This window comes from Girardinichthys multiradiatus, chromosome 18, assembly GCF_021462225.1.
Source record: "Girardinichthys multiradiatus isolate DD_20200921_A chromosome 18, DD_fGirMul_XY1, whole genome shotgun sequence".
Classification (NCBI taxonomy): Eukaryota; Metazoa; Chordata; class Actinopteri; order Cyprinodontiformes; family Goodeidae; genus Girardinichthys; species Girardinichthys multiradiatus.
In genome coordinates this window covers 42,770,532-42,797,514 of record NC_061810.1, presented here as the reverse complement: position 1 = coordinate 42,797,514, position 26,983 = coordinate 42,770,532, and the positions used below count along the sequence as shown (strand labels likewise).

Here is a 26,983-nt window from a genome sequence, read left to right as displayed (position 1 = left end):
CTTGTAATATTTGTTGGAAGTGTTATTCTGGAACAGGATGATGCACTTACAGTCCAGACGCCAGTAGTGCCTCTTCCTCTGTTGCCATATTGGGTTGGTGAGGATGGGACAACAAAAGTAAGACACAATACTGAGGAGCATGATGGGCAAAAGAACACTGAATGCGTATTTGTTGAAAATCGGTAAGAAATGGGATGACTTCAGGTCTGATGTGGTTACATAAGACAACACAACAGATAAGCTACAGGATGCAAGGGTAAAAATGCATAGAAGGTAAAAAAGAAAAGGTAAAAGAAGGAAAGTAAAGTGTTAGTGCAGCAAGAGATTAAACAATTTGATAGACCACAGAGGTAAATAAATTCCTTTAAAAGGTCATATGTAGCCTTTAAAGATTAGAAGAAAGACCAGGTAGCAAATTGAATTTTAGACTGAATTCACCACATATTTGCCAAGTGCTTCAGTGTATACAGGAATAGTCAACTCTATCTTCAATTTCCGTTCATACACACACACACAAGAACACTAGCACATTAAAATATAGATGGAAAAAGAAGCAATAAAGGCCGAGACGAACCAATCAAGGTCAAAACTGCTAAAAAACTGTGAGAAAAGCTACTGAACAGAAGATGGATACTGATGGCCTTTTTGAGTAAGAGGAAAGCAATCTAACAAAATGCTGTTGTAATTTATAGAAAAATAGGTGAAGAAAATGCAGTCTATTTCACTATAATGAATGGATATAAAGTTCAAATTTTCACTAGAAGTCAAAAGAATATGTACCAGAGTGTCCTTATTACTGTAGTGAACCATCCATCCTTCCTTAATAGCTGTGCTGGATCGTCGAGTTGTTTGCCTCACCGACTGAACTACCCTCATCAGTGGGATATTAGCACTGGAAAAAAAATGCAAATTGAAGCACCTTAAAGGTAAAACCTGCGTTTGAGTTCAACTGTAAATAAATGTCCTGTAAGTGTAAGTGTAAATTAAAGTGTTATCATATGGGTTTAAATTAAACCAATTATATTCCCAAAAGCATGAGTATAAACCAAATTAGCCTGGTTATCATTTAGCCTCCCCTGTGCTAACTAGTTAGCCTTTATGTTACATTGCAATGCAGTTGAATTTCTTAAGACATTTGCAAGACCACAGTCCCAGAAGAATCTGTTTGACCCAGCACTGATCGTAGTCAAAAAGGTATTTACAGACATAATTTTATGACCAGACCATGATATGAATAACACTGACAATCTTTTAATTAATTAGTAGGAGGAATAAACTGGGTAGTAAGTGCACTTTTGTTCTAAAATGTGATAAGTAAGCAGGAAAAATGGGGAAGAGTAGGGATCTGAGCAAGTTTGATGAAGCCAAATTGGGATAGCTGTATGTCCGGGTCAGTGGATCTCCAAAACTGCAGCACTCATGGGGTGTGACTGCAGTGGTCAATAGCTATCAAACGTGACCCAAGGAAGCGACAGTGGTGAACTGGCAAAGGAGTCAAAATGCACATGAAGAGCCATTGTGGTTCCCTCCAGTAGATGAGATCCTGTAGCCCAAATTGCGTAGCTGCAGACCAGGGTACTCATCCTGACCCTTGACTACACCAACAGCACCAACAATGGGCACATGTACATCAGAACTGGATCACTTAGCAGTGGAAGAAAGTGGTATTCTCTGATAAATCCCTTGTGTTTTACATTATGTGGATGCCACAGATGCATTTGCAGTGCTTAACTGAGAAGCACAAAGCACCAGGATGCACTATAGGAAAATTGAGGAAGTGTCATGCTTTGGGCAGTTTTTATTTTTGCCAAAATACTGCAAGTGTTTTCAAAGAAACAGTGACCATGCCCAGTTCTTGTTGCTTAGAATAAACTAAGAGCAAATGTTCCTTTTCTATAAAAATCATCCTACTTCATATGTTTAACTAAAATATTGCATTATTAAGTCCGAGCAGCAAAGCGCTGCGAAGGCCTATTGTAATTCGAATGTTTCTTATTATTCATGCGGGAAATGAATTGGCTTTTTGGAGGCCTTAACATATTCAAAAACACACCAAACCCAAACTTCACAGAAAGTTGTCCCCCAATGGACATTTTTGTATTCTAATGGATTTGAAAATGGGCGTGGCCAAACGGCTCTACAGCACCCCCTAAAGTGAGATAGGCCAACTGGTAAGTCCTACAGAGTTGAAATTTAGTACATAGCTAGATCTCCCCAAATCAGGTACGCCCTAAAACCAACAGGAAGTCGGCCATTTTGGGTCAAAGGGTCATTTTTGGACGTTTTTCACTTTTCATACATGTCGAACTTTAACAAACTCCTCTGAGGGATTTTGAGCTACCGGCTTCATATTTGGTCAGTATGTAGTTAAGGCATTGGGGATTAAAAGTAATCAAAATTGTGACTTTTTGAGCATGTTGCAGGGGCAGGGCCAGGCCTCAAAGTTAGCCTTCTCGCCACAAATTTCGAACAGCTATAACTTTCACATAAATAGGCTGAATTACACCAAACCTGGTATTATTGATCCCTCTCAGGTCACCAAAAATCCTATCTGATCAAATGATGACATCATCAAAACCAAGCCCCCTGAGAACAGGAAGTCACTTTTTTCACTTGGAAAGGTGCCTCTCTGACCCTCTTGACCCAATCAACTTGAAAGTGTGTCAGAAGACAGATAACTAGTGGGTCTAACTTCATTTGAAGCACAGTGACTTTTCATAAAAGGGTGTGGCCATGGCGGCGCAGCAAAGTCAGACGTCACACCATGACCATACGTTTGGCCATAATTTCAACATATATCATCTGATCTGCACCAAAATCAATTTGATTGATCCTTGTCCAGTCCCCAAAAGAAATCTGATGACATATTTGGTGGGCGTGGCCTAATTTCTCCACAGCGCCCCCTACAAAACTTTAAAAAATCAGCCCCAAGCCATGCTTTGACCGAGGATTCTGAAATTTGGTAGACATATGTAACTTCTCAGGACCTACAAAAAAGTCTCTTGGCGCATTGGTCCAAACCCCACAGGAAGTCAGCCGTTTTGGATTGAATTTGTCATTTTGACCCCATTTTTGCTGTTTCTAGCCCATGTATCTGAGCGAACTCCTCCTACAGTATGGGAAGAAACTTGTGCCATCAGAAACTGAATTTGAATTTCTCAGTCTGAATCTGTATTTGTGTAATTTGAAATGAAATGCATTGATTTGAAACTGAATTTATTGGGTTGAAAACTGAATTTAATGGTTTGAAACTGAATTAATTTGCATTGAAAATGTATTTCGTTGTTTTGAAAATTCAGTTTGCCTGCTTTCACTTTCAATTCTAAAATTAAATGTCAGTTCTAAAATTCAGTTTTTTGTGTCACACATCCGGGTCCTTGAGGATACCCTTAGATTAATCAAACACAGATTCATCGATTTACGTTTCTCATCAGGTTAAACTTCCATTACGGCATTTTGAGCTGGAGCAGTGCAGCATACATGAGCTTAGCGGATGTCCATCACCAAGTCAAATGAGCATCTATAAGAAATCATGTAAACAAATGATGGTCAAACAGCAACACTTATGCTACCTGTAGCTATTAGCTAAACATGCCAGATCAGAATGGTGCGGCCAGTGTTATGTCGGTCTGTGTTTCCCCTGCCTTTACCTCAGCGTAACTTATGTTGCCTAGCAACAGTGATTGCGTGAAGCATAGAGTTGTGAAGCCGAACAAATGGAGCCCTAATGGCTTATTTTCTTGTTTTATAATCTTGTTCATTATTCAGCCATTTAAATTGTTAAAGTTTTGTGTTCATAGGTAAAAAAATATATATATAAAAATCTATTTGTAAAAATTTAACAATTTAAACACTAACATATTAACTTTAGGAACAACATTTAAATCAGTTTATTTGTAGAGCATAAAAATAAAAGAACCAAACATCAACATTAGATATCATCTGACTGAATTATATCTGTGTTTAACTTCCAACCATTGGAGAAACGCAGCAGGAGCTTGAAAACAACGTGCCGGGAGTCAGCTGTTCTCATCAGGGTTCATCACACCTCAACCCCCTGGTCAACTGTGCGCTGGCGAGGCGAGCCGGCTGTGAGCCCGTTGTCAGGGCAGCAGAAGCGGACGTCTCCAAACACGTTGGAGCACGTGTAGAACTAAGTGAAATCTTGATAAACCGAGCAGATAGTTCAGGTTTACATTCTAGTCTAAAAACAAGTTCATTTTGTTTCACAGAAAGCGCAATATATCCAACTTTGTTCACAGCTTTTCCCTCTCCTCCAGGCTTTGCTACTTCTGTTAGCACAATCTACTTTGACCCGCAACAAATCATGGGATAGGGTGGCCCACGAAGGATACACCGGACCCATCCTTCATATCTGGGGAAAAGAAGGACGCATTTGTCGGCCCTATTTGGAGGAGCCTGCGAAGCTGTAGACTTCATTACTTCAAAATGACGTAATCGGCCAACAAATGCGTCCTTCAAAGAATTCAGCCCTTCAATTTGGACACAGCAATAGTGAATGACATCCGTAAATCGGTGAATCTGTGTTTGATTAATCTGTGGCTTCAAAGACCTGGATGTGTGACACAAAAAACTGAATTTTAGAACTGAAATTGAAGTTTAGAACTGAAAGTAAAAGTAGTGAAACTGAATTTTCAGTTCAACAAAATACATTTTCAGAGCAAATGAATTCAGTTTCAAACCATTAAATTCAGTTTCAATAAAGTGAAATTTTTAAACCACTGCATTTAATTTCAAATTACACAAATACAGATTCAGTTTGAGAAATACAAATTCAGTTTCTAATGGCACAAGTTTCTTCCCATACTACAGCTTTTGACTTACAGACTTTGAAATCAATGAGTATAGTCTTAAGGCATTGGGGATTAAAAGTTATCAAAAGATTTTTGCTACATGAAAGTATGTGGGTGTGGCTAAGCCTCAAAATCGGACTTCTCGTCATGAAACATAAAATTATTAAAGTTTCTACAAGGAAAGTCACAGAGACATGAAACCTTCTGGGATTTATCCATATGATGACTGGAACAATATTCAATGGTCAACTGCTGACATCATTGAAGCCCCGCCCCAGAAAACAGGAAGTGTAATGTTTCACTTAGTGTGGGCCATATTTGATCTCCTTCACCTAATCAACATGAAACTGTCTCCAATGACAGATAACACAATGGTCTAACTTGGTCTCCAGTACTGGCAGGTTTGGCTGGAGGATGTGGCCGTGGTGGCGTGGCGAAGTCTGATGTCACGCCATGGCCATACGTTTGCCTCTAAATTACACATGCATTGTCTGATTTACTCCAAACTGAATATGGTTGATCTTTGTCAGCCCCTAAACAGCTCTATTAGATTACATATGAATTTGGCTCAACGTTGCCCCCTACGACACTTCAAGGGCTCTAGCTCCCTCATGCCCCATCGGATCCACTTGAAGTTTAGTGAACATCATCATGGATCAATGCTGGACATGTTGACACAGTCAATTGATGACATCACTTTAGCCCTGCCCACAAACAAACAACTGACTGCAGATTCCATTAGGAAGGTTTGATTTACTCCAAACTGATTATGGTTGATCTTTGTCATGCCCCAAACACCTCTACTGGATTACATTGAAATTTGGATCAACAGCCCCCCGTAGCACACTTAAAGCACGTTATCTCCTTCATACATCATCGGATCCACTTCAAATGTAGAATACATCATTGTGGATCAAGGCTGAACATGTTGGCACAGTCAATTGATGACATCACTTTAGCCCCGCCCACTCACAAACAAGTGAGTGCAGCTTCCATCTGCAAGGTCAGATATTTGCCAAATTTTCAACACTTCTCGAAAGGGCAGAACTTGGCATGAACAAAGAATCTATAAAAGGTTGCTCACAGCGGCGCCTAGTGGCGATGTGTAGAATTGAGTGGCAAGCTCATCGGTGGCGTGGAGTAGGCGATGCCAGGCTCCCGCGGTCACTACATAGGCCGAGCGGCGTTGAGCTGCGAGGGCCACCCAATGCTGCTTGCAGCTTTAATTCAATTTATTGTTGAGTGTGTAAAAAAAAATACTGTACAAAATTATTTTTGTAATAAATATATATATATGTTTTTTACAAAATTATTTTTCCACTTTTAATTAAAAAAAAACTAATCTTTTGGTGACCCATTAGTCCTTTCAGTACTCAGCCCATTGTGTAAAAGGTTTGGATACCACTTGTCTAAAATCTCCTCATACCTTTGGTCTCCACCTGTTCCATCCTGGTTGTTGTCAGGTGAAAAGGACCCAGGAATACTACAAGCCTCATCTGAGTCATCCATTGAAGACTTGTCTGAGGTGTCGTACTCACTGCTGAAGTCCATGGGCACTTCAGTGTCCGCGCTGGGACTTAGCATGTCTAATGCAAAAACAAAGAGGAGATGGGAGTTCAACTTGATTAAAACAAATCTATTTAATATACTGTGGAAACCATCACCGTTTGACATTTCTCTAGCATTACAGTTACTACTAATGACACTGTTCCAGAAGCAGAAATAGCAGAACACAATTAGGCAAAATTTTAAGGGGATAGCACAGCTTTATATGCATTTGCACAGATCACTGATAATACTTACCACAGTTACTTCTGTTGTCTGAAGAGATAAAAAGATTAGTGCTAGTGAGTTTTAGTTTTATTAAACAATATATAATATGCATTATATAAAATATGAAAAGTATGATTATTAGTTCTAACAAAGAAAACATACATGTTTTATCAAATCCATGCAGCTTACTCAGAATGCATATAAAAAGTAGTATATAAATACATTAGACAAAGGATTCATATCTCCCCTCACCTCCAATGGTCTCCCCAAGGCAGTCATTAGGAACCTTGTATGCACAGCGTTTATGACAGTTGAATTTACAATCTAGGAAAAGGTTAATTCCAATTAAATTAATGGATAAGTAATACGAATTTGTAAAATGTTATATCATAGAAGATACTAGAAACAAATGCTTTGTTGCCCGCGCTCACCTTTGCACTGTAGACCCTGCCTAAACAATCCTCTGAGAAGTCTCTTGCAGTACTGACACACTGTTGGTCGTGTGTAGGAGTGAACTGCAAACGTGTGGGGCACCTTCACCTTCGTCATCAGGATCTTGTCCAGGTGAACAGGTCTGCCTGTGTAGAAGCGTCGCGCCTCACTAGGAGTCCGTGGCTTGGATAATAAAGAAGAAAAAAAACATTATTGAAGGTGATTTATTTTAAAGGAAAAAAGAATTGAAGAATATTATAATCTACTTTTGGCATTAGAAATAAAAACTGATAAGTTTAAAAAGTAAGGAAAGTGTGGCTTTAACATAAACTGTATCATCCTCGATATTTTGAACATACACAAATAACTGCATTTCACAGATTGTGAGAGATTTAATAAGACACAAATTGTCAGGAGCACAAATAAACAGTGTTTTATATCCATGCCAGTCCTATTGAATTGGATATCCCTTATAATTGTTACAACTTCAAACTTAAAAAATAACTATTCAGAGTAAAAGCTAAATGCCTGAATAAACTGCATTCCTCAGCAGTACTAACAGATAAAATGTTTTTTTTCTTTCTGATTTTAGTGCATAACACAAACCGGTCTAAATGTCAAAATGAAATAAAAAATGTGGGTATTTATTTTGGTGGTCCTTGGAAGAGATGAAACTGTCTACACATACATTTACTGGATACAAAAAAAGTTTGTATCCAGTAAATGTATATATTTTTGTATTATTACATCAGTATAAATATAAATGCATTATGAACCTCCCCTCCACCCTAAAAACATTTCAGCAAGCAAAATTACCATGTACATGTAAGTAATGCTATTTGCCCTGTTTGCAATTACTGTTTGAAAACAGTACATAGTTTGCAGCTACTAAAACATGTAGGAGTTATAAGTATCTAAGTGGAAATATGCATCTCTTCATTTGCCAAACACTGTGCCAACATCAGTGACACACTTGCTCATATATGTTAGCTAAATTGAATCTTTGAGTTTCTTTACTCAAAGAAGTTGCTTGCAGCTGTCCAAAATATAACAAAATAGTAGTATGAGTGTGAGCCAGCACAGGAAAGTTACTCGTTGGAGAGTCAAATGATGTTCCAAACTGATAAAAGCCCTGGAAAACATACATTTTGATAAAACAAAACCTGATTACCAACCTATTTGATGTAACCACATAAAACATGGGAAAGCAACAAGAAAACCGTTGTCTTAAAAATTTGTGTAAATTACTGTGACTACACAAGCTACTCATGGAATGTACAGGGGTTGGACAATGAAACTGAAACACCTGGTTTTAGACCATAATAATTTATTAGTATGGTGTAGGGCCTCCTTTTGCTGCCAATACAGCGTCAATTTGTCTTGGGAATGACATAAACAAGTCCTGCACAGTGGTCAGAGGGATTTTAAGCCATTCTTCTTGCAGGATAGTGGCCAAGTCACTACGTGATACTGGTGGAGGAAAACGTTTCCTGACTCGCTCCTCCAAAACACCCCAAAGTGGCTCAATAATATTTAGATCTGGTGACTGTGCAGGCCATGGGAGATGTTCAACTTCACTTTCATGTTCATCAAACCAATCTTTCACCAGTCTTGCTGTGTGTATTGGTGCATTGTCATCCTGATACACGGCACCGCCTTCAGGATACAATGTTTGAACCATTGGATGCACATGGTCCTCAAGAATGGTTCGGTAGTCCAGTAAGGGAATGCCATGATATGGCAGCCCAAACCATCACTGATCCACCTACATGCTTCACTCTGGGGATGCAACAGTCTGGGTGGTACGCTTCTTTGGGGCTTCTCCACAGCGTAACTCTCTCGGATGTGGGAAAAACAGTAAAGGTGGACTCATCAGAGAACAATACATGTTTCACATTGTCCACAGATTTGCGCTCCTTGCACCATTGAAACCGACGTTTGGCATGAGTGACCAAAGGTTTGGCTATAGCAGCCCGGCCGTGTATATTGACCCTGTGGAGCTCCCGACGGACAGTTCTGGTGGAAACAGGAGAGTTGAGGTGCACATTTAATTCTGCCATGATTTGGGCAGCCGTGGTTTTATGTTTTTTGGATACAATCCGGGTCAGCACCTGTTGGATGTGGTTCGTCCTTCTTGGTGGTATGCTGACATTACCCTGGATACCGTAGCTCTTGATACATCACAAAGACTTGCTGTCTTGGTCACAGATGCACCAGCAAGACGAGCACCAACAATTTGTCCTCTTTTGAACTCTGGTATGTCACCCATAATGTTGTGTGCATTTCAATATTTTGAGCAAAACTGTGCTCTTACCCTGCTAATTGAACCTTCACACTCTGCTCTTACTGGTGCAATGTGCAATCAAAGAAGACTGGCTACCAGGCTGGTCCAATTTAGCCATGAAACCTCCCACACTAAAATGACAGGTGTTTCAGTTTCAATGTCCAACCCCTGTAGTTCTGCAAGATATTTTAGAGATGTTTAGATGGATATCTGAAAACATCCAAAACACTCTGCATGCCTTTGGCACAAATACATTTAAAGCAAAAATGTTTGAAGGCCTGAGTAATCATGTCTGTACAGTCAAAACAAAATGTTGTTTTATACAGTATCTATCTGCTACTGAATAACCTAATTACACCATTTTGTAAAATGGTCTTGATATACATAAAGAAAAATATGACACACCACAAGGCTTGGTTTATTTCATCATACTAACAGGCATCACAGCATTCTGTGCATGAATTACCATTTGTGTGTGGGACCGAATTAAACTGGTTTCTTCTGAACAAGTGGAGGTTGTCCCCACGCTGTAGATTGATTCAGTGGTGGAGAGACGCAGGGACTGACTGCTACTCAGAGAAGTGGTGGACAGGCGTCGCTTACGAGCTCCACTGCAGTTATTTGGGATGCTGAATGCACAACGTTTGTGGTAGTTCAGCCCACATCCTGCAGGGGGAAGGATAGATCAAAGAATCAAGAAAGCAGATATAAACAGTGCAACAGAGAGGAGGAGAACAACATTTGTGGGTCGTAGCAGATCACTTCATTTAGATCTTTTTAGGTGTCATCTATGCGTCTTCTCCAAGTCACATCCCATCTCCTGTTTCTCACCGTCACACTTCAGGCCTTGTCTGACCAGTCCAAACAGCATCTCTCCACAGTGATCACAGAAGGCTGGGGCTCGGTAAGAGTGGACGTTGAGCGCATGAGGCCGAATCTGGAAATCTTCAAATGTGGCTGCCGCTTAAAGAGAAAAGAGTTGAACAGTGTGGTAATTGTGAGTGTTTGGAAAAAATCATACCTGTTTAATTCAGCACCTGGTAGAAAGATTTGATTGATTAGATGAAAACAAGAAAGCAGATACATTTTATTTCTAAAGGTGTGAAAATAGTTACAGCCTCCAGTAAAATAAGGTAATAGTCTCTGACTGGATGCAGGGCAGAGAGATGGAAAGAGGGCTATTATGCGTTGTAGTTCTAGAAAGACTCACCTGAAAGCACCACTTCCACCAAATCTCCCTCCTGAATGTCACTTGTAGACTTAACTAGTTGCAGGATGTTGTTTGTGGTTGTGTCATGCTTGAACAGCAGAATCTTGTCATAAATGCCATAAAATCCACACTCAGGGAACTACAACAGAAAGAAGAAATATATATTCATTTATGACAAGAAAAGCCAATGCTATTGCAAAAATGAAGGTACACAGCAACACATGACAGATTCCAGCGTTTTATCATTTATTAATGAAAAATTAAGCCAAAATTGGAAAACTTTGTGAAAAATCCATCCTAAAACCCAGGATACATACAAAATAATAATAAAACTCTGACATTTAAATGTTGCGTACTTTCTTTTTATAATAACTGACAGCTAAACAACTATTCGTTGGCTTATCAGGAAAATCTCAGATGAATCCTGAACTATAGTTAGTCTGACACAATACCAGACTTAAAACAACAGTTTCGAATCAGATTGCTACCAGCAACCTTTAAACCAAAAAAGTGATCCGTTTTAACTTTTAATCTAGTAGAGAAGCTTTAAATAGTGAATCCGTCTTATGCTATTAAAAAATCATTGCTTTGGGAGCTGTAAGGGACACAACATATTTTAGTTTAAGTAAAACCATACCTGATCAATACATCATCAGAAGAGCCACAAATATGCCTTTTAAAAAAGGAGTTTGTTTTACACAGGTACACACCTAATATAACCAGCTAATAGCAACTCAGAGGAAGAGACAGAGTATTAAATCTCTATAAGTTTTAATCCACAAAAATCTTCCTTAACTTTTGAGATCCAAACAGGGTCCCCACAAGTCCCAAGGACCCCTAGAAGTAAAATATATTTACAGGTTATGGATCTCATAAATTCAGGTAAACAAATACAAAGACAGACATTAACACAGATACTAACACTACCAGGCCAAATATCAAGCAACTCGATCAATGTGGACAGAAAGACAAAAGAGTAATCCTATCTTCCTATCAGAAGATATCCAAGCATACACACAAACACAATCAGCTGTTTCCACGAAGCTCTTCCACGGATATGAGAGATGTGTCAATCAGAAGTCAGCCGAGCAAGGAAGACTGTCATAGGGAAACCCTGCTCTCCTGAATAGTTAATGCAGTCTGGTTCACTTCAGTCACCACACCACACGCACAGAGTTTTACAATCCTTTTCTCTTTTAGTGTATGAAAAATAAGATCAAAATTAGGTATAGGAATAGGGTTTAAACTATAGAATACAGTTTGGACAGATTGCTCCCTCTTACGTTTGCTACTATAAATATACAAAGTGGGTCTCCCTGCTCACTTGTCGTGCTGTTTTCCCATTGTAGATTCAAGATTCACCATCTGGCCAGAATCTAACAACTTACAGGAAAGGGGATCCACCTTGAAATGACACCACAACTCACATACATCTTCTGGCTAACCAACAGACACACCCTCCTAACAAACATAAACACACACCCTGTCTTTTCCCCCTTTCCCTCGTGTTTTCCCTTCAGCACAAACATAGTCTGTCTCTCAGTTCCCCAACAGGCTCTCCCAATCAACCACATCACAAAATCTAGGCCTAACTTGTAACTCTGCCAAGATACACAGCAAGTCCACCACGCCCCAGCTGCTGGCTACTGCTGCTGATCACAGAGTCAACAACAAGACACAAAAAGCTCATAAAGGTTGTCGTTTCAAATACATTTGAGATCTTTAACCTATTTTGAGAAGGAATCAAACATTAACCCTGGCAGAGGCAATGAAGTCTGAAGGATAAATGAGTTAATCAAATCAAAACAATAAACTGCAGTAATCCAAGTAATAGAGGTTATTTTTTTGTTTTTACAAAAGAATAATAAACCTACTGTAAATAACCCAATGCTCATTAGTTGCAGATGTTTATGTTTATGCATGTGGCAGACACTTTTATCCTAAGCGACTCACAAACAAGGAGTATTATAGTGTAGTTAATACCAAAGCTAACAATAAACTACTTAGAAGGAAGACTATTAGCCAGGTTCTGTCAATGGTGACAGGGGTGACAGTGTAGAAATAGAATGCAGGCATAGAGGGATGTCCATTAGAAAATGTAGGAAAGTACAGGATAGGTGGTAGGACAGGAGATGCTCTCTGAAGAGTTTCATGAAGATAGACTATCTTTGTGCTTTTGTGCTGATACCGTGTGGTTGTCTGCTGAGAATGACAAATGGATATAATCAGCATAGCAGTGGTATGAAAAACAAAAGTTGAGTTGAACATTTTTCATGGTTCTGGCAGATTTAGATTTAAACTTACGTTTTTTTTTTCTGATTGAAAATGAGAGAAACATCTCCTAAAAACCATGTAAAAGAATTATATAAAAAAAAATAACAACAACAACAATAATAATAATAATAATAATAATAATAATAATAATAAATATATATATATATATATATATATATATATATATATATATACACACAGGGGTTGGACAATGAAACTGAAACACCTGTCATTTTAGTGTGGGAGGTTTCATGGCTAAATTGGACCAGACTGGTAGTCAGTCTTCATTGATTGCACATTGCACCAGTAAGAGCAGAGTGTAAAGGTTCAATTAGCAGGGTAAGAGCACAGTTTTGCTCAAAATATTGAAATGCACACAACATTGTGGGTGACATACCAGAGTTCAAAAGAGGACAAATTGTTGGTGCAAGACAGCAAGTCTTTGTGATGTATCAAGAGCCACGGTATCCAGGGTAATGTCAGCATACCACCAAGAAGGACAAACCACATCCAACAGGATTAACTGTGAACACAAGAGGAAGCTGTCTGAAAGGGATGTTCGGGTGCTAACCCGGATTGTATCCAAAAAACATAATGGCAAATCATGGCAGAATTAAATGTGCACCTCAACTCTCCTGTTTCCACCAGAAATGTCCGTCGGGAGCTCCACAGGGTCAATATACATTGCCAGGCTGCTATAGCCAAACCTTTGGTCACTCATGCCAATGCCAAACGTCGGTTTCAATGGTGCAAGGAGTGCAAATCTGTGGACAATGTGAAACATTTATTGTTCTCTGATGAGTCCACCTTTACTGTTTTCCCCACATCCGGGAGAGTTGCGGTGTGGAGAAGCCCCAAAGAAGCGGACCACCCAGACTGTTGCATGCCCAGAGTGAAGCATGGGGGTGGATCAGTGATGGTTTGGGCTGCCATATCATGGCATTCCCTTACTGGACTACCGAACCATTCTTGAGGACCATGTGCATCCAATGGTTCAAACATTGTATCCTGAAGGCGGTGCCGTGTATCAGGATGACAATGCACCAACACACACAGCAAGACTGGTGAAAGATTGGTTTGATGAACATTAAAGTGAAGTTGAACATCTCCCATGGCCTGCACAGTCACCAGATCTAAATATTATTGAGCCACTTTGGGGTGTTTTGGAGGAGCGAGTCACGAAACGTTTTCCTCCACCAGTATCGCGTAGTGACCTGGCCACTATCCTGCAAGAAGAATGGCTTAAAATCCCTCTGACCACTGTGCAGGACTTGTATATGTCATTCCCAAGACGACATAATTGACGAATTGACGCTGTATAAAACCAGGTGTTTCAGTTTAATTGTCCAACCCCTGTATGTATGTATGTATATATATATATATATATATATATATATATATATATATATATATATTTCAATCTCCAGTCTCCAAGGTGGTTTACAAGGTGAACTGCATTTACAATCACTTGCAGATGATAGACTGGCAGCAGAAGGAGCGATTGCTTGAATTTCAATATAGTGTGTCATTTATTAAAAGATTGAATAGATCACTGATGGCTTTCCATTTCTACCAGTAACAGGCTTTATATTAGTAGTTTAGAAAATAAGCATAATTGTCTCTTTCCAAATATCTGTAAATGTATTTCCCTGATAATATGTAAAATAAACTGCTAACCATTTTTGTTAGATGTAATTTGGGAGAAAAAGCAATTTTGGGCCTGAAAATTATGCAATGGAACAGGGACATTGTGACAGAGATTTTTCCATGTATATTTTTTTAGAATTTCTATTTATGTTCATGGTTTCTTTTTCCAATTTTGCTTTAATCCTAACAGACGCCTACAGAAATGGTTCTGGCTGCCGGGCCGCTAGACAATACACACACCAATAAATTAAGTCTCCACTCTTTCCCGACAACCATCTTAAAAGCCCATAGACTCTGTGACAGCAATGATTCATGTAATAGCTACATGCATCAGTACATGGAACTGCCACAACTAAGACTTTGTGCTGCCATCTGTAATTACAAACACCCACAGAGCCAAGATCAGAACAGACTTTCAGCTCTGCCCAAATCCACCACCAATCATCTTCTACAGCCGCTTTTTAAAGCCAGACCGTCTACCATAAACCCCTCAACTGTTACTGTCGCCGCTTTTCGTAATCCAGAGAAACTCAAGAAACAAGGCAAGTCATATTATCCTGCACCGACCATCCAAAAAACACTCAATGCACCGACCGCAGAATGTGACTGCCAAGTCTCTGCAGACCACACCTCTTTACCACACCACTGAAATGCATAGGATTCGAAATCCACAAACCACTGTTCACTTCAGAAATTAGAAAAATAAAAGAATATCTTAATCCCTCATTCTGTTTTCTGTTAGAGCACAGAATGGAAAGATAAAAATGTCTCATTAGGCATCAGCAGAATGAGAAATACATGCTTGCTTTTAATTGTGTAATCACTCCATATGTTTATGTATACAGTGCATGTTTGACTGTGCATGTAAAGGCTAGGAGTATTGTTACTTGAGATTATGTGGATGTCGGTGTGTTCAGTCTACAAACAAAAAGCTGCATGTATTATTACATTTACTGCAGTGCTGGTCTGCCTTGCCTGGAGATGAGGTGGGTCTCACGCGGCTTTCTTTAGGTTGTCAAGGATCAGGTTTCCCAGTGTTACCTGCTTTATTCTATCAGGTCTTCAGGCCAATTAACTCATTAAAAGTTAAATGAATTATGGACCAGGCTTTCTTTACCCAGTCCCCTGTTTCTGCTTCCAAACACTTTCACTTTCATCTGGAGTATTTCACTAGATCTTTGTTTTGTTGTTGATATGCAAGTTATGTTTTGTACAAAAAAATCCCTTGTATTAGATTTTTAAGACACTGGTTGTGAATAAGGCAACAGTGGCACTACTTCTCAGAGTAAACATCAACTTTCTCCTGATTTTTAGCATCTAATACAATTGTTGTCCGAAAGGTTCACCATCTTCACCAAGATTATGTATGCTAAAGTTTTAGAAACTGTGAAATTATTTTGGATTTTGGAAATTATTTTAAAATATATGATTTGATAGCAAGGAAAATATACACTGACTGACATGGAAAATACAGTAACTAAAAAGCTTATTATAACTGCTCCATTGTCCTATTTAAAGAGGGTTCACCAAAGTATAAATGACATCATATATGACATCAGAATATAAATGTTTTTTTAATGCAGTTAATTCCAACTCATTTAAGGCAATAAAGATTTGAATGGGTGCTAAAATTGATCCTTGAGAACCTGAGATATTGTAAATAAAGGAAATATATTGCTTTCTACAGTAACACTGAGTTATACCAGAACAAAATATCTAAACTAGTTCAGGACTAATTCACCGAGTAAGTTCAATGGAATCCAGTCATTTCAGTAATGATCTACACAATCAAATATTTTAGCTAAATCGACAAATAACCCAGCACATTGTTGTTTATTGTCTACCTGAGTTGATGATATTATTAGTAACCAGCATTACTGATGCAATTTTAATATAGTCTAAAGCACAAGTCTGACTTATGTTTAAGAAGAATATTATGTGAGAAAAATTGGTCCTTAAATATAAGATGAAAATATTTTAATCAGCACAGACAGTCTGGAAATTGGGCAATCCTTGGGGTCACACCACAGAAGAATCAGAGCTGATTTCAATGAACTTCAAATGACACCTCAATTTAAACCAGAGTTATAAATAAAAGGCATTTGTTCAGCAATGAGAGCTTCATTTATTTTTATCGGGACCAGCAAACGTTCTTCAGTCTAAGTTTAGCAGCACTGTTATTACACTTATGACATTATTCGGAGCTAGGACAAGTAAATTAAATTTGTGCCTCTAAGCTTAGGCTCCTGATCTATGGAGCAAGTGAAACAATTGTTTCCTCTGTTTTTAAAATTGGGGTAAACAAACGTATTGTTTCGTGTCCCCCCCATGCCTTTCTACTCATAAAAATCTAATCACTCCCTGCAATCAAGCAAATTGAAAAAGTGTTCAGTAATTCTAATTTAATCCTCATTCAATGAAACACCCCTCCTTGAACCGGCACCTTAACGTGGTGGAGGGGTTTAAGTGCTCAAATGATCCTAGAGGCTATGTTGTCTGGGGCCTAAATGCCCCTGGTAGGGTCTCCCATAGCAAACAGGCTCTAAGTGATGGGTCAGACAAAGAGTGGTTCAAGAATCCCTCATGAGGACCAAAATATCGAGGCACGTGACGTCACCCGGTACGGCGGAGCCGGGGTCCCACCCTGGAGCCAGGCCTGGAGTCGGGACTCGTCGGAGAGCGCCTGGTGGCCGGGTTGCTCCTCGCGGGACCCGGCCGGGCCAAGCCCGAACAAGAGACGCGAGGCCATCCCCCAGTGGGCCCACCACCTGCAGGGGGAACTGTGAGGGACTGGTGGCCCACGGGGAGAGGCGGCGGGCTGGTGTGGGTTTGCTTGTTGCCCCACAGCCCCCTAGCTCAGCCGTCTCGTGTTGGGGTTTACCCCAGTGGATGAGAGGATCGTATCCCTGCGCCTTCGGTTTGGGGAGAGGTCTCTGACTATCATTTCAGTCTACGAGCCAAGTGGTAGTACAGAGTACCCGGCCTTCTTGGCGTCCCTGTCGGGGGTGCTGGATAGTGCCCCTCCCGGGGACTCCGTTATTCTGCTGGGGGACTTCAACGCCCACGTGGGGAACGACAGTGACACCTGGAGAGGCGTGATCGGGAGGAATGGCCTCCCCGATCTGAATCCGAGTGGTGTTTTGTTATTGGACTTCTGTGCTAGTCACGGATTGTCCATAACGAAGACCGTGTTCAAACATAAGGGTGTCCATCAGTGCACTTGGCACCAGGACACCCTAGGCAGGAGGTCAATGATCGACTTTGTTGTCGTATCATCAGACCTTCGGCCACATGTTTTGGACACTCGGGTGAAGAGATGGGCTGAGCTGTCCACTGATCACCACCTGGTGGTGAGTTGGATCCGCTGGATGAGGAGAAAGCCGGACAGATTTGGCAGGCCCAAGCGCATAGTGAGGGTCTGCTGGGAACGCCTGGCGGAGCCCTCGGCCAGGGATGTATTCAACTAACTCCCACCTCCGGGAGAGCTTCGACCAGATCCCGGGGGATGTTGGAGACATAAGAGTCCGAGTGGACCATGTTCTCCGCATCTATTGTTGATGCTGCTGCCCGTAGCTGCGGCCGTAAGGTCTGCGGTGCCTGTCGCGGCGGCAATCCCAGAACCCGGTGGTGGACACCAGCAGTAAGGGATGCTGTCAAGCTGAAGAAGGAGTCCTATCGGCTGTGGTTGGCTTGTGGGACTCCTGAGGCGGCTGACGGGTACTGTGAGGCCAAGCGTGCTGCGGCCCGGGCTGTGGCAGAGGCAAAAACTTGGGCCTGGGAGGAGTTCGGTGAGGCCATGGAGAAGGACTACCTGTTGGCCTCGAAGCGATTCTGGCAAACCGTCCGGCGCCTCAGGAAGGGGAAGCAGTGCTTCGCCAACACTGTTTATAGTGGGGGTGGGAGACTGCTGACCTCGACTGAGGACATTATCGGGCAGTGGAAGGAGTACTTCGAGGATCTCCTCAATCCGGCCATCACGCATTCCGTGGTGGAAACAGAGGCTGGGGACTCGGGGTTGGACTCTTTCATCACCCAGGCTGAAGTCACCGAGGTGGTTAAAAAGCTCCGCGGTGGCAAGGCTTCGGGGGTGGATGAGATCCGCCCTGAGTACCTCAAGTCTCTGGATGTTGTAGGGCTGTCATGGTTGACACGCCTCTTCAACATTGTGTGGCGGTCGGGGACAGTGCCTCTGGACTGACAGACTGGGGTGGTGGTCCCCCTACATAAGAAGGGTGACCAGAGGGTGTGTTCCAACTACAGGGGGATCACACTCCTCAGCCTCCCTGGTAAGGCCTACGCCAGGGTATTGGAGAGGAGAGTCTGACCGATAGTCGAACCTCGGCTTCAGAAGGAGCAGTGTGGTTTTCGTCCCGGCCGTGGAACACTGGACCAGCTGGTGGTTAGATTGGTGAGAAAGACATTTTCCACAGGGAAAGTAAATAGGTCTCTTAACCTCTTGAGCTCTGGAGTTGTTGTATACATGGCAAAGTACAATGGTGCACATCTGGATGCCTATCTTTCCAACTTTTATAATATAATCAGACTTCTATGCAGCCAGGCATGGAAAAATAACTTTACTTGTTACATTTATTTTAAACCACTGTAAAGAAAAACGATATGAAAGGGCAATGCACTGCCATACCTGTTCTGAAAAAACTAACTTTGCAACAAAGGCCAATCAATAGCATTTATTTAGAACTAACAGTGCCTTTACAAATGTTCAGCAATAAAAGCAATATTTCAGAATGAGAGTATAGTAACAACAGTAGTGCTGCAGTATTTAGATACATAAATTCGTAACAAAAACTTGTAACAAAAAATCAGTACTATAAATGTCCCATTTAATTCCCAGTCAAATTCGGGTCTTGTTCAAGGCATTTTTAAATGATCAGTTTCCAAGTCCTTAACTCAAGTCATGTCACAATGAATTTTAATGGTGTACTGTTTTTAAGTACATCAGGCACAACCCCACCAAGCTATTTGGGGGACCAATTATTTTTAAGACTCACACACATGGAGCGCTGTGGTGTTTCTTATCAATTTATACATATCAGCTGAATATTTTAGCATATTTTGGAGGCTTGGTGCTAAAGTGCACTGAGACAGAATAGATCACTTGACCATAGCCATGGATAGTTCAATCAGAAGCGTAGATACTTAGACTAGGTTCAAAAAGGGTTGCTGGGCACCATGGCTTAGATTGCCAGCGTACAATCAGATAACCCTGGTGTGGTTATTTTATGAAAAACGTGCACATGCTGTGATCCTCAACTATATGTTAGTGCACGGAGAGCTGCTTAGATTCAAGCTGAAACACATGTCATGATGTACAAGGCATAGTGCTGAGTTTTTAAAGCAGAACAATGTTTTAGGTAGGTTTTGTTAGCACACTGTAAACAGGGTTATAACAGATAATTACGCAGCTAGCATTAGCCTTGAACTTTAATAAACTGCTCCAGATGAAAACATCGCAGCAGGAGCATAAGTTTATTCAGACTGTAGCCGTATGTGTTGAATCAGATTTATGTTTAAATTCATGTGCAGACGTTTTGCAGTCAAGAAAAACAGATACTGGAGCCTTCAGAATGTCATTGGTGAGTGAGTTGAGTGGGACAGTTTCACAACAAAATCATGCACATGTTATACTATTGAAACAGAGTACTTCCTATACTAGTCCATAAGGCATGGATTTTAATGAAGTTTTAGACAAGTACTTGGTATTGCAGACACAAACTGATACTGGGGACAAGAAAATCTTGATCCATGTGTCCTGAACCGATGTTATCAGTCATTTCAGGTACACTTTACCTTTACATTATATCTAACTTTACAACTGTAGTCTGTGCTTCCATCAACTTCAACAATGACAGATGTCTCTTTGTGATCCTGTGAGTGATCAGTGTGAGTAAGCATGCCAATTAAAGTATCTAGATGATCCAAAATAATAAGAACATTTAATTTAGACTAGTACTTTATTGTGTTCCCTAATGCCCTAAAACTGCCTTGGTGTGTCCCCAGTAATTGCCATTTATGTGATTAATAAAATCTAATTATTTGAAGTATTTCACTAAGTTCCTTAGAGTCACACATTATTACCGTAACATATCAGATAAGTGTGATGGGTTATCTAAGGGCTGTGGGTTAATGTAAGCAGCCCTGAAAGGTTCTTCAAGTTTGCATCTGAACAAACACTTGAAGGATACCTGTTGGCTGCATTTTTCTCTTTTAATTTGCTTATATCTTGTTGGCTTTTTTATTTATATGTTCTCCACCAGAATCCAATCATTCAAGGAAGGTCACACCTTTTGGGGTAGTGTTAAACAATAAGGCCAGGCAAACTGGAATACCTACTTCCTCTTCTGCTTAACGTTGTACTGACACATTGTTGTAGCATTAAACTAGATCCATTAAATAATTCATCAATTCAAGGTTTTTTAATTGAAAGACATTAAAGACAAAAGAAACAATTTTTAGATCATGTATGTTTGCAGAAATACATTACAACTGATGTCCAGTTAGGTAACGTTTATTTTAATCATGTGGGTTTATCAAAAAAGCTACTGGGTGCTTCATCTAATTACAGACTGTTTTTAAATAAAGACACAGCATGTGTGAACAGCTCAAATACTTTTATGTCCTCCTAAGAAAGCTGGTTGCTTTTGCTTTTTATCTTCCCTGTCACTTCCCCTCCGACAGCTCAGCATCAACCACCTTTAACCACCAGCCCATATAAACTCACAGGCATGCAGGCTTTAGAGCAAATTAGCTCCTCTGAGAAAAACGCTCAAATACAAACACACCTAACATTTGTGCCTCTATGCAGTGACAATGAAGTTTAATAACTTTGCTACAAAACTGGATGAGTCACCATTATTTTTATCTGTAAAGGGTCTCTTGTCCATGTTTGCTTTATATAATTTTAAAATGCAAAATGTCACTGAATTTACAGCAACATTAACTTTGGCAGTAGAATTACACATAACAAGGATGGTTAAGAGATGTATTATAATGTTATTAGCTCATAGGGATTTGCAGCAGTTGCTTCTTTAACATTAAAACTAAAAAATGTTTTTCAAAGCAAAAAGGGTAACTCCAGAAATTCATCACACATTTGCACCAAAGTGATTGTAGGTTACTGCAGTAAGTTCTTGGCTCCACTGTTGAAATTAGATCTGTTTAATTGTATACGTCATGACTGTACTACCAATTTTATTTTGTCACTTCCAAGTCACAGGAAGTGGTAACCTTGAGCCTGTGGGTCCAGGCCCTCCCAAGGTGTAAAATTAGTTTGGGGTAAAGATACAACACAAAGAATGAGTAAATTTGTAAATGAATAAAAAAAAGAAGAGGTAAATAAAGAAAATTACATTCAAATGAGAAATACAATAAAAGAATAATGCTACAATCAAACCAAAACTTTCAGGGGGATTGTTCCAAAACGTTGTAATTAAATGCTGCCTCTCCTTGTTTAACTCCGTTCCTGGGAACACTGATTCTATAGCTTTTATTTTTATTTTTTGGCACTAGTGGCCTTTATTGAACGTTATGGGCAGAGACAGAAGGGGGAAGACATGCAACAAAGGTCTCAAGGTCAGGAATAGAACCCAGGTCAGCACTGTCAAGCACTGTGACCTCTATGTGTGGGGCACCCGCTCTACCGCTGTCATGCAACACCCCTATTCTTTTTAATTTTATAGAGACTAGTAAACACATTATTAAAACAATAAAAACTATTTAAACCAAATGCCTGTGCCAGTTTTTGTGTCCTGTTTTGAGAATAAATCCTTTGTCCTGGCAGGGATTTTAGGATGATTATAGGTTGATTTAGTAAAAGACTTTGTAAGGTGGTCAAAAATTAGGTCAGAGTCCATTATGGCACTTTGGCAAGCTTTTCTGCATTACTTTTGAGGAAATTCTGATCCATCCAATCATTGGTAATATGGACACAGTCACACATAATGGGCTGTAGTCATGTGTTGACACAGAAATATGACATGTGTCAACAGTATAAAACATGTTGTAGTACTAGATATGTAGATTTTGAATAAACGTTCCCCAGGAATGTGACTGTGAGAACCCCCTCTTTGTCTTACTACTAAATTACATAAAATAGTACCACTAGGAACCGAACCAATCTAGCACAGTACCAGAGATTACCAAAATGGTAAATAAATAAAATTGCAAAGCCATGGTGCACTGAGGGAGGAAGTAAGTTTTAGGTCTCATTGGCAAATAGTAAGTGGGTGTGAAAAGGAACACTATAGTATTAAGACCACACTTATATTAATTAGTGTGCAAGGAAACATGACAACAGAGTTGTCCAGAGCCTGGATTTGTGTTTACACAGTTACGATCATAGGAAAAACAATCCTTTTATCAAGAATAACTTGAGCCAATCTTCATGCAATGTCAACAGAACCTCACCAAGTGGGAATGAGTGTGGCTAGATGACAAGATTTGCACATTACACACTCAGCCCTGTACACAGCATGGTCTCTGCAGCCCAACATGGTCCTCCAGACCGATGTGATCTCTGGAACAGTAGCTGGTTATCACAACAGGAACCTGATCCTGCCATTCTATAGCCAAGAGGAAACACGCCGCATCCCTCCAAACAGCAGACATTGTTTAAGCATCCACGTCTTACTGTGTAACAAATAATTGGACCAACCCCCATCCCACCCCAGCCCACGTGCATACACACTCGCAGTCTTAATGACAATCTGGTGATTTACAATGAACCTGTATTCTAGTGTCTGTGTGGATTTCTCTCTGAAACTCCACAGTCCGAACTGTGGGACCTTAACTCTCACCTCGTTAACAAAGATAGGGCTTTCAAAAAGAGCCTCACCTTTCTGAAAACAAGGAGGGGTTTAATAGAGGATTGTTCTGGCAATAAGCATGTAAAGACGTCAATGTTCTGCCATCACTGGCTCTTGACAACAACTCAGTGCAACACAGGAATTTTTCCTTTTGTGCTAACAGAGTTTGTAATGGAACAATTGTAAAACTAGCTCTATGTGCTATTTTTAAACCCAGCAAGGTCACATGCTGGCAAAAAATATGGAGCAGGTAATCAAAACCTACATCCATCCCTGTGCCATCAGCTACCTGTGGAGTCTGCATTAGTAAATTAAAGGTAAATATGATCTGGTGCTTTGTAAAATGGTCGCGCTACACATCAAATAAAGAATTGAGGAAGGCCTTTTTGTCAGGGTAAGAAGTAATACCCACTGTGTCAGCAAACCCCCAGGGTTTGAAGGCAAAAAGAGTAAAAAAAATAAAGACATGTCAAAAAACCTGATTTGCATGGTAATCCTCCCATGATGTCACACAGATCTTAAATCTACAGTTTGAGAAAGATAATCTCAAACATCCTGTTTTGAGAAACAGACAGGTTGAAAGTGTGCAAAAATGCATGTAATTTATCATTGGAAGATCATGGAAAATCATTTTAACATATCTTTTTTGGAGGAAAGATAGATGAAATGCAAAACCTTTTCTCCTACCTCGGTTTGATGCTATTCCTGGCTGCTTTGTTAACAAAACAAAGCTGAGAACTTCAAAAATGCTAAAAAGAGACTTTTAGAGCGAAAATCATGACTTCCTTTAAGGTGGTGGATCAAAGGAGTGCAAAAGTAGAGGTTAAAATAACAGGGAGTAAGAGAGGGAATACAACTCCACAGCACATGCTCACACGCACCAAGCAAACATCTCCAACATATGCGCGGCAGTTTGGCTATGTCGCTACTTTCAAAGCCAGCTTAGTGATGTAATAACAAAGTATCAAATATTACCCTCATTCTGCCTTTATACCTTCGCATATTAAGCCAAAGTGCACTGGGTTCTCCAGGAACTAAGATCTTGAAAAATTATTAATACAACTTACACTTTTTCACATTTGTCACATTAAAGATAACAAAGACGAATGTTTGAGGTTGTAACATGCCAAAGTTTAAGGAGTATACGAGTTATTAATACTTTTGTGAGGCACTATATTGGACCAAATCACACAGTGACCCTTATGTAGGCTTTAATGGCGAATATAAGCATGCATTAGCTAGTCACTGTGTGTGCAAATATGTGCAACTTCATCACTGGGCACAGCTTTCTGTACCATGGTACTCAAGAAATACAATTTAAGTTTAGTCACATAAAAATGTTTAAGTATAGGCAAACTCATCATTCTTGCATTTATTGAAGTCATTAATTAGGTTTGAGGTAGAATTTGTAGTTTATTTTGAAATGCTGCATCACGCAAGCAGAAATGTAAGATTGCACAACATTCCAACAGCAGACATGAAGACAACCAACAAACAGTTCAGAGGATATCTAAATATGGCACGCAATGAAGAGGGCAAAGTGAGGATGTGTCATATCAGTTTAAATCATTTAGCACAATAGAAATCTGCCGCATGAGGAGCATTTATTTAGTTAATTTAGCACAGTTATAAATGATGTTGGTAATTCTGCTATTATAGTAATACAATGAGCTAAACTGTGAATTTTCAATTTCTCCTATTGGCCCAGCTGGACACCCCATAGTACTATCAATGGCAATTTTATAATGTCTCAAAAATAAACAAGTGAAGATCTTGTGGAACTATTTCTCTATGGTGCCATTACAGAAGAAGCAACAAAGAAAACACAGCTGGGAACAAGGACAAAGTCTCTAGGTTTGTTCTTATTTATCGGCATTGTGAAATATAGATATCTAAGACAGCACTGTTGTTGTCCTTAGTGATGTTATGGGTGAAGTTTAAAGTTTGGAAAACACCTTCTTTTGTTTTCTAAGATAAGCCTTGTTTAGATTCTGTGATACTAAAGGAAGGATGACAATCATGGAGAAAATCTGAGACTTGGGGACATTATTGGGCGGTGGAAGGAGTACTTCAAGGATCTCCTCAATCCTGCCATCACACATTGCCTGGTGGAAACTGAGGCTAGGGACTTGGGGTTAGAGTCTTTCATCACCCAGGCTCAAGTCACCGAGGTGGTTAAAAATCCTCTGGTTTGGGGACCAGAGGATTTTGTCTTTTCTTTTTGCAGATGACGTCGTCCTTCTGGCACCCTCTAGCCAAGACCTACAGCAGTTCACAGCCGAGTGTGAAGCGGCTGGGATGAAGATCAGCTCCTACAAGTCCGAGGCCATGGTTCTCGACCGGAAAAGGGTGGTTTATCCTCTTCAGGTTGGGTCTTTTTCACGAGTGAGGGAAGAATGGAGTGGGAGGTCGACAGATGGATCGGTGCGGCTGCCGCATTAATGGAGGCGCTGTGCCGGTCCGTTGTGGTGAAGAGAGAGCTGAGCCGAAAAGCGAAGCTCTCGATTTACCGGTCGGTCTACATTTCTACCCTCACCTATGGCCATGAACTTTGGGTCATGACCGAAAGAACGAGATCCCGGATACAAGCGGCTGAAATGAGCTTCCTCCGTAGGGTGGCCGGGCACTCCCTTAGAGATAGGGGGAGGAGCTCGGCCATCCGGGAGGGGCTTGGAGTAGAGCCACTGCTCCTCCACATTGAGAGGAGCCAGTTGAGGTGGCTTCTATACAGGTGGCATCTATACTGGATGCCTCCTGGACGCCTTCTTCGGGAGGTGTTCCAGGCACGTCCCACTGGGAGGAGGCCCAGGGGACAGCCCAGGACTTGCTGGAGGGACTATGTCTCTCAGCTGGCCTGGGAACGCCTTGGACTCCCCCTGGAGGAGCTGGAGGAGGTGTCTGGAGAGAGGGACGTCTGGGCGTCTCTACTGAGTCTGCTGCCCCTGCGACCCGGTCCCGGATAAGCGAAGACGACGAGTACGAGTAGAATCCTGAGGAAATAGTAGTCCTTCATGAAACATCTTTGGGAATGTAATTAGTGGAACTAGTATTTCTGCATAGCTAAGAAGCTTTAATCTGATTTAGTTGGAGGAGGTGTCTAGGGAGAGGGACGTCTGGGTGTCTCTGCTGAGTCTGCTGCCCTCGGATAAAGCGGAAGACGACGAGTACGAGTAATACTGTCATGTTTTAGTAGGAAGAACTCAAACCCATAGCGGAACTAAAGTAGTCAGAATGCTATAATGATAGTGTAGAAAACTTACAAAATGGTCTTGCTCCAGGAGATCACACAAGGGGCACAGGAACAGGACTGAGACATAAATTGGTAGAGAATATAGTCAATAGGTAACAGAAAGACAGGTAACGGAGAGATAGGCTTAAGAAACCAAGGCTTAAAGAACAAAATAAACAGCAAAGAAATGCTCAAAACACATACCCACAAAAAAATCAAAATCCAAACACCTTAGAATCAGGACAAATATTGCTTACATTAAAGACATCAATCAGACAGTAATAGTTCATTACCTCTTTGTTGAAATATTCATTCATTCATTAAAGTGGCCTGTAGTGGATTCGTCAAGTTAACAAGTTAAATAATCCAATTAAAGAAGTTATTGTAATTAATAAATAATAATAAATTTCACCAATATTTTGTCTATAAGATTCCCCCTTTTCTGTAGGATGTCCTAAAAATGTTGTTAAATTGATAAATAACTATGTGATGGATTGG

At 40.4% G+C, this 26,983-nt stretch overlaps 1 protein-coding gene across 2 annotated transcripts in view; it reads right to left on the bottom strand.

Moving 5' to 3' along the window:
• Positions 1–26,983, bottom strand: part of prkd2 (protein kinase D2) — a 70,939-nt gene that overhangs the window by 14,633 nt on the left and 29,323 nt on the right. The window contains exons 2-10 of one of the 2 annotated variants that reach the window (XM_047391914.1): positions 10,514–10,652; positions 10,135–10,266; positions 9,770–9,969; positions 7,019–7,202; positions 6,840–6,911; positions 6,618–6,635; positions 6,241–6,400; positions 781–892; positions 1–78 (exon numbers count right to left, since the gene is read on the bottom strand). In XM_047391914.1, coding sequence (XP_047247870.1) covers positions 1–78; positions 781–892; positions 6,241–6,400; positions 6,618–6,635; positions 6,840–6,911; positions 7,019–7,202; positions 9,770–9,969; positions 10,135–10,266; positions 10,514–10,652 — 1,095 coding nt within the window. The remainder of the gene's footprint in view (positions 79–780; positions 893–6,240; positions 6,401–6,617; positions 6,636–6,839; positions 6,912–7,018; positions 7,203–9,769; positions 9,970–10,134; positions 10,267–10,513; positions 10,653–26,983) is intronic. The other variant, XM_047391915.1, reaches the window with a different exon arrangement.